This window comes from Corvus kubaryi, unplaced genomic scaffold, assembly GCF_017639235.1.
Source record: "Corvus kubaryi isolate FWS band 111438036 unplaced genomic scaffold, C.kubaryi_AGA036_p1.0 split3-37296, whole genome shotgun sequence".
In the NCBI taxonomy this organism is placed as follows: Eukaryota; Metazoa; Chordata; class Aves; order Passeriformes; family Corvidae; genus Corvus; species Corvus kubaryi.
The window spans coordinates 2,220,942-2,229,611 of NW_024582086.1; the positions used below are offsets into that span (position 1 = coordinate 2,220,942).

Below are 8,670 nucleotides of genomic sequence, written 5' to 3' on the forward strand. Positions count from 1 at the left end.
GGCGGCGCGGTGTCCGGGCGGGCGGTGGGCGCTGTGCCTGTGCCTGTGCGCGGCGCTTCTGCCGCGGCCGGCGCGGGGCCTCACCGACCGCCTCTACTGCGGCCGCCGAGTCTGCTACGAGGTGCTGGGCGTCAGCCGGCAGGCCAGCAAGGCGGAGATCGCCCGCGCCTACCGGCAGCTGGCCCGGCAGTACCACCCCGACCGCTACCGCGGGGAGCCCGCGGGCGGCGAGGGCGACGAGGGCGGCGGGGCGCAGGCGGCGCACGAGAAGTTCCTGCTCATCGCCGCCGCTTACGAGACCCTCAAGGTGAGAGAGCGGGACCGCCGCCGCGGCCGGAGCCGCTCCGGTAAGCAGTCAGGGAGGGGAGGAGAAACACCCCGAAAAATCCTCCTTCCGCAGCCAGCCCGAGAGTGCGGGAAGGAGGATGGAGTGCTCTTGAAAATCCTTCTGTGTCTAGAATTCGTTCTTTTTTTATGTACTTATTTATAACGAACCGACTGGGCTTTATCTTGGAGGTATACCTTTAAAAGTAGCAGTGACTCGAATAGCATATGGGATCTGTAAGGGAAGGCTTCTCAGGGCAAAGCATGTATGACTTGGCAAAGATGGAAGCCAGGAATGGAAGAAAGAGACCTGTAAGTGTTTTAAGGCTACAAGAGACTGGAAAAGGGAACTTTTTTTTTTTTTTTTTTTTTTGCGGGGGTGGGGGGAAGGGGAAAACGGAGTTTGAAAGGAACGCAGTGGAGCCTGGCAAAATTAGATTTCCTGTCCCTCAATTATATGGGGGAAAATGATGAAAAACTCAGAGAAAATGAGAACAATGAGGTCTTGAATTGGCCTTCCATTGGACAGATTCCATAGCCCTGTAAACTAATTCCTTTAAGTTTTGAAAAATAATCTTGTAATAGGTTCTTCATCTGAAAATCTTTTCCTGAGCCGTACTTATTAACTCCAGTCCATCTGGACTTCCCATTCTGAAGTTAAAAAACTTACTCTGTGGATTTTAGTTGCTTGTCTGTTTTTCAGTTTTAAATGCCTTTGCACAGTGCTTGCTTACTGATTTTAAGACAACACATGTCATATGTGCATGGGCAGATAAGTGTGAGAACAAATTAATTGAGAATATGAGAAAAGGACAGATTTCCTCTATGTTTCATACTCACTTGGGCTGTTGCCAGTTTTACAGCAGCATGGCATTTAATGAGATGTAAAACACAGGTATAACAGAGCAAGTGAAAACAGGAATTTAAACCTGAATGAGTTCTTCATCTCATCCTGCAGGATGAAGAAACACGTAAAGATTATGACTACATGCTGGATCATCCTGAAGAGTATTACAGACATTATTACCACTACTACAGCAGGAGACTGGCACCTAAAGTAGATGTCACAATAGTGATCCTAGTTACGGTGTGTGCCATCTCCGTGTTTCAGGTAAAATTTCATGTTTATATCGTACTGCGCCGTGAGTTTCTGAACAAGAAGAGAAGTAGTGGCAGTTCTCATAATGTCCCATTTGATAGAAAGTGTCAGTGAGGAGCCATGTTGCTGTATGCTGTGGTCCAGTTCTGTGTGGTGTCTGTAAAAATCCTGAAGTCAGAATGTACTGAGCAGGTTTTTGACTGCCCTTGGTACCTTGAACAAATGTAGAGATAAGTTTCTTTTAATTTTGTTGAGACAAGGTGCATCTTTTCTGAAGAATTTACTTGGTTCTTCCTGGCAGGCTCAGAGCAGCTCAGGCAGGACTAGTGCCCCAAATAACATGTGTCAGTTTGCCAAGATGCATAAGTGAATTTTTAAAAAACAGACTAATAGCACACTGAATTCAAGACTCAATTCAGATGATAGGACTGAATATCAGGAGTTTACTAATGTGTGAATCTTGCATTGCGGTGTATTTTAAGCACCACATGGATGAAGTCCAGGAGAGAAGCAAATTCAGTTCAGCAGAATTTACTCTGAAGGTGGTAGGTCCAAGGCCAAGAAAACAGACTGTGTTTTAGATGAAAAAACTTGTGCTGTTCATGACGCAAGAGGAGGAAAATGCGTAACTTCTCTTCAGGATCTTTTGAATCACTGGTTCAAAACATCATTAAAAATACCGAAGAAGTTTAAGGGATGAAGCTTACACCATGGTGCAGGTACCTCAATGTTTAGTGGGATATTGGAAGTTAAAATAAAAAAAAAGTTGATCAGAATTTGAGAACTTGGAATAATAAATTCCAATGGCATATTCAACCAAATACCTAATTTCTCTTCAGATTTAGTTCCAATGGCAAAGTTCCATTTCACGTCTTATTTCTTATTTTGTCTGTAAGTGGAGACACTCACTTTCCTGGAGTGCAACTGCCAAATGGTTCTAAATTCAGTGTGAGTGTCAATGTAAACTGGTTTGCCCATCTTGCTTTCTCTTGCTTCTGCTTCTTGGCCTTTGCTAAGGTTGTGTAGTGGGCTTATGTCTGCACTTTCTCTTGGTAAATGGTGTGAGATGTATTATTGTTTAAAAAGTTCTGTCAGTGAGACATGCTTGGGTGTCCCAAGAATGAAAGCAAGCTGCTAACTTTTTCCCTCTTGTGCTAGTCTAGTTTCTTCCATGTTTTCCATGCCTCATCTCACGTCATTTACAGGACACTAGATGGGAACAACATCAGCCCTCAGCTAGGCCTTGGGCTTCTTCTGTCTTTAGAGGGAAACATTCTCAGCATTGTGCTGTACAGGGCTAGGAGTTGGACTTGATGATCCTTGTGGGCCCCTTCCAGTTCAGGATATTCTATGATTCTGTGTTCACCCAGGCAGTATATTTCTGATTTGTTGTTTGGGGTTTTTTTCCCCACTCCTTTGAAATCCAGAGGGCAGCTGGAGATCAGAGAGGTATGTTGAGTCTTGTAAAGTGGACACTGCCAGACTTATGAGATTGTCACATACTTAGTCCATGTTCAATGAACTGTTTTAAATGAGTAACAATGTTATACTTAAATGTTTGTATACTAGCTGCTTTATTTATAAATATAAGAAGACGGGCTTCTGAGAATGGCTGGCACAGCCTGGTATTAACTTGCATGAGATTGCCATCTTCTCAGAAGCAAAACCGTTCAGAACAGTGTCTGCTTGTCCTTCCTTGTCATTGTAAATTGCTGTGAGACACACTTCTATACATCTGTTTTCCAGGTGCTTCACTGAATCTGGAGGGATGATTATAGCTTCTGTAATACCACAGAAGTACTGGTAGCTTCAGTTTGTACCGTTACTGTAATGTAACTGTGGTTAAAAGTGTGTGACAGCATTACTTTTTTCTTTTTCTGGCAAACCCCCAAATAGGAATGTGTCTGTATAAAAACATGGGTTTTACTTTTACTGTTCTTAAATTACAGTTCTTCAGCTGGTGGAGTAGTTACAATGAAGCTATCAACTACTTAGCTTCTGTGCCAAAATACCGTATACAAGCTACTGAGATTGCCAAGCAGCAAGGTTTACTCAACAAGACTAAAGAAAAAGGCAAGAACAGGCGGTCTAAAGAAGAAATCCGTGAAGAGGAGGAAGAAATTATCAAAGACATTATTAAAAATAAAATAGATATAAAGGGTGGTTATCAGAAGCCCAAGATATATGATATCCTTCTATTTCAGATCCTTCTTGCTCCTTTTTATTGGTGCAAATACATAGTTTGGTACTGTTGGTGGATTTATTGTTTCACTATTAAAGGGCAAGAGTATGGTGTGGAAGAGAAGTTGTATATCATACGAAGGTACATGAAAATGTCTCAGTCTCAGTTTGACAGCCTGGAAGATCATCAAAAAGAGACCTTTCTTGAACGGCAGCTATGGATACGAGAAAACTATGAGGTGGGTAATGATAGTGAAATTGGCCGGGAAATAAACTTTCTAACACAATTTGAAGTATTAGAAAGCAGGTATTCATTATTACAGCACTGGACACACCTGGAGCACATAACCTCTAAGCAAATACGTGTTGTGAAACTTTACAAGAGGGTATTTATTCCATCATGATCATACATATTCATTACAATATTCTTCCTAGCTAATACATAAATGTCACTTTTCCTAGAACTAATTTGCATGCATCCGACTCCTACTGGAAGTCTTTTGATGGTTCTAGAGGGCCATCTGAATACATATGAATACATACAGGGTCTCTGTGGTTGTATTCACTGAGTGCTTCAATATTTCAGGTGACCTTTCCTTGAACTTTTTCTTTGGGCATGTGCTGTTCCTTCTTGTTACATGCCAAAACCCCCGACTATATTCCTCATTATCTGTTCATCCACTGGTTCCAGCTACTTTTACATACATTTATCTTTTTTTGCTAAGTAGTCTATCCAGCATCTTCGGGGGAACTGGAAATTTCTCTTCTCTATGTTATTTATCAGTAGCCTTGGTGGAAAAACTAGTGTTAGTTATCTAGCATTCCCAGAGCAATAATAACAATGTGGTATGACAAGGTTATTATGGTAGGTTGAAGGCTATTGTCTGTTCTCCACGCAGTAGTAATTTGTAATAAGAATTACCCAGATTGTCTGAAACTCCTATTTAGTCAGTCTTCTAAGCTGCTATTTCCTGGCTCAGGGGGCTTTGATTGTTTGTTATTGTTTTGGTTTGGTCTTCCCAACTGTCCTTTGATAGTTCTTTGGCCTGTGGTGAGTCATGGACTGTTCTTGCAGTGCTGTACACCTATTCAAGTAAGGATGGCATGAAAAACATCACTGGGCACAACTTGTACTCTTACCATGAATAGTCAATAAATCAATACTCAGTACTAAGTAGTTAATATATAATTTTTAAGAATTCTGTGAGAGCAGAGAAAGAACATTAGCCACAACATAGAATTTGCAGTCCAGAATGATTTGGGATGCTGGAGCATGGCAGGTTGACAAAACCCTTCTATTGTTCCACAGAGGTGCATCTGTGGGCCATTTGGTGTGAGGTTTCTAAAGAAGAACATGAGAATATGAACTTGGTCTGCTTAAGGGGAGGAGGAGGTCATGCTGCTGTTCTGCATATGGTGGGAAAAGAAATGGGATCATGGCAGGACACCAAAAATAAGAGAATGTTTCTTCAAAAGCAGGCAGGGGTGAGTTACTCTACAAACTTGAAGAGGAGAATAGTAAAATAGGTGCTAATGTAAGGAAAGGATTAGCTGCCAGGTAGTATACGTGTTCAGTTGGGATGGGTTTGCTAGAAAACAGTCAGGAAGTCCAAAGGCTGAGTAATGCTGCTAGTCAAAGCAGATGTTAAAGGAAAAAGATTGGATGGATATCCTGTCGTAAAGAAAAAAATGCTCTGGTGTCTCATCCATGCAGTTTTTAACTAAGGATGTTTTGGTCACTGAGTGTGAAAGAGCTGTATTTGCCACAAGTGAAGTCTGTTTAGCTCACACTTGTCTCCTGTGGTGGCCAGCACTTGATTTTTCCATGATGAATACATGAACAGCTGCGCCTGTATAGTAATATTTATCCAACATAATTTGCAGCTTTGTGAGTTTATGAAAAGGAAATGGTGTCTTTGTAGGTAATTGCTTGTATGAATTTTTACCTAGTCACTGGAATGCATTAAAGTTTTCAGTGTCTGCTGTGCCATCTGGTCGTGAGTTCATCAGTACACGTAGAAGGTGGTAGAAGAGGATTTTTTTGAAGCCACCTGGACTCCTGCTTATGCTAGTATTACTGGAAATGGAGAATAATCATGCTTTATTCTCTTCTTTTACTAGCTGTGCTTTTGTGTACCACTACCATATCCTTACTTGAAACTTAGTAATGTATTTTCAAGGCTGAAAAATATGCTGTAGTGTTTCTCCCCAAAAGCTTGTCTGTTCCTTCATGACTGGAGATGTCTATCTGCATATTGTTCAGTTTTCCAGGATGAGAAAGACCAGGAATTCAATACACAGGTGCATCATGGAGCTCCACAATATTTTTGCTGTTTCCTAATGATTTTTTAAACCTTTATGATCACTGAGCATTGAGTTTGTGTATTTGTGTAGCCATCTATAATACAATATTTTTAAAATCTTGTTCGTGCATAGCAGAACTCTAAAGTTAGTTGTCATTTGAGTCACATGAAACCAAGATGATAAAATCATGAATGGTGTTGAGATATATCCCAGCAGCATCTACGTAGACTGCCTCCCAGAATAAAAATGCAGATGCTATTGCTCTTTTTTTTGCCTTTTTTTTAAGATTATTGACTTTGCTGATAACTGTAGATTCCATTACAATGACACCATTTCTTGACAGAATATAATTGTTTATCTTTTAGTACTGTAAATACTGGATGCAGATATTAACTTCATTGAGAACCCTACTTAGGAACAAAAAGTTCCGCAGCAGTGTTCTGTTAGATGATGATTTTGAGAAGGGAGAACAGCTAAAATGAGGAGCTGAACAGCTGCATTGAACAGTGTGCTGAAAGGGACTCACAAGTTTAGATTTTCAGAACATTAGGCATTGCTTGGTGTGTATTTTCTTTTGTTGAATGCATTGAGCATCTACTTCTTTAGCCAAAAAAAAGAAAGTTTTGGAGCTTACAGGAAGATAGTTCTGCTCAGCAAAAGCATGAAGCATCTTGGGCTGCAGGTGCTCCAACACTGTTTCTTGGGGTCTGCTTCCATGCTGCAATCCAGTCTTTGGTGAGAACAATAAGCTGGCAAATGATTGAAGTATAAACACTTAACACCTCACTTGAGGCTCTCTTAAGCTGTTTCTTCATCCTTATTAAAAACTTCTGTCTGTCTTACCAGGTCTATAAACGAGAACAAGAGGAGGAGTTAAAGAAGAAGATGGCCATGGATCCCCGGTGGAAGAGATACCGGAGGTGGATGAAAAATGAAGGACCTGGAAGACTGACTTTTATTGATGATTGAAAGTTGCTGAACAAAATGCGTGCTAATGCTGAAAATGATTCGCAAAACTTTTCATCACATCATTCAGAGTTTTGTCTGCTGTGGCTTAGCAGTGATTTAAAACTCAGGAACTATTACATCAGGCCGAAGCATAATACAGGTTTACCATTTTTATAAATCAGGCCTATTAAACAGGCTCAGCCTAATGTATATATGCCATTCACTTGGGGATATCAGTGTGGAATTCATTATTCCAAACAATGTATTTTTGCTAGATACTTCATATTCATCATCAATGAAACCATAACTCTAGCCTTTCTGAAAATGTTTTTAGTCCAAACCTTGGCACATCCAGGTTTTCCTCTTTAAACCGAAGTGTTCCTGCAAGTGGACACTGAAAATGCTTGTAAAGGATTTCGAACCAAGGACCATTTTCTGTTTTCCTCTCTTTCCCCCTACTTTTCAATCTGATTTCTAAGATGCCAAGTTGGTTTTTTTTCATGTAAACAATATGGGGATTATACAAGACTACTGCTATTCCTGCTTCACTTGGAAATGGATTTTATTATTTGTGGGAATAAATGATGCATGATTGTTCATCATCGTGATGCAAACAAGCCTTAATTCTTTGTTCTACAGAGCAATTCATGAAATAGTATGCTTGGATATTTTGTGTTTTTTCATTTTGTACCTTGGGTTATACCTGCTTGTTCAGAACAAGTATACCAGTGAATATTAGTCTATTAAATGTGACATTTCTTTCACCAAAGTATTGGTTAAAGGGAAAATGACCCTTTTGTTAAAAAGGGCAATTTTGATGCCTTATGTAAATAAAAGTTTGTATATGCAGACTTAATTAGTTTTAAATTCTAAATCTTAAGTATTCATTACATTTATCTCTTCTGATCAGACCTCTGAGTACTTAGAATAAATAATGCATAACAGCAGTCTGTGGTTTGCGCTATAATAGCCCAGGTCAGAGAGTTTCTGTGATTTGCTGGTAAAAGGGATTCTGTTACCTTACTCCTCTTCAGTAATTTTACTGGGGAAGGACAGATGGGAGCATAGTCGTTCTTCTGTCATCACACCTGTAAAAATAAGTTCCTTAGAAGGGAACTGATGAAAACAGTGCCTTGTTAGCTGCCTTCTGTGGAGATGGGTTCTGGGAGTGCAGGTTTTGAACTTGCTACTCCTGACCTTTTGCACATTTTTGAAATGTTGTTTCAGTTTTCTGTTTAAAATAACATTCAAAAACATGTGTTGTGGTTTTAAGCCCAGCTGGAGATGGAACACCTCGCAGATGCTTGTTCAATTCCCCTCTCTTTTCCCCCCCACACTGGTAGAATGGGGACAAGAGTCAAAGTAAAACTTGGATGTTAAGAACAGTTTAATAATTGAGAATAAAGTAGAATACAGTAATAATTGGAAATAATAATAATGATAATGATAATAAAAAGAAAACAAACAAGTGATTCATGATGCAATTGCTTACCATCCACTTACCACCGATGCTAGACTCCCCTTCCTGTACCCAGATCAGCTGGCCTGCTGGGTAACCCCCCAGTTATAGACTGGGCATGATGTTCTCTGGTCTGGAATATCCCTTGGGTCAGTTCAGGTCACTTCCCCCAGCTGTGCTCCCTCCCAGTTTGGTTTTTTTGTATATCTTCTCACTGGCACAGCATGAGACAAGGAGGGCAAAAGTCCTTGACTTTGGATAAACACAGCTTAGCAAAAACACAAACATCAGTGTGTTATCAACACCACTTTCATTCTGAATCCAAAACACAGCACTGTAACAGCTACTGAGAACT

At 40.4% G+C, this 8,670-nt stretch overlaps 1 protein-coding gene across 1 annotated transcript in view; it reads left to right on the forward strand.

The window, feature by feature from the left end:
* DNAJC25 (DnaJ heat shock protein family (Hsp40) member C25) overlaps positions 1 to 7,712 on the forward strand; it is an 8,995-nt gene extending 1,283 nt beyond the window's left edge. The window contains exons 3-6 of the mRNA XM_042015277.1: positions 1 to 307; positions 1,283 to 1,435; positions 3,373 to 3,843; positions 6,755 to 7,712. Coding sequence (XP_041871211.1) covers positions 1 to 307; positions 1,283 to 1,435; positions 3,373 to 3,843; positions 6,755 to 6,877 — 1,054 coding nt within the window. The 3' untranslated portion in view covers positions 6,878 to 7,712. The remainder of the gene's footprint in view (positions 308 to 1,282; positions 1,436 to 3,372; positions 3,844 to 6,754) is intronic.
* The last annotated feature ends 958 nt before the right edge of the window (positions 7,713 to 8,670 follow it).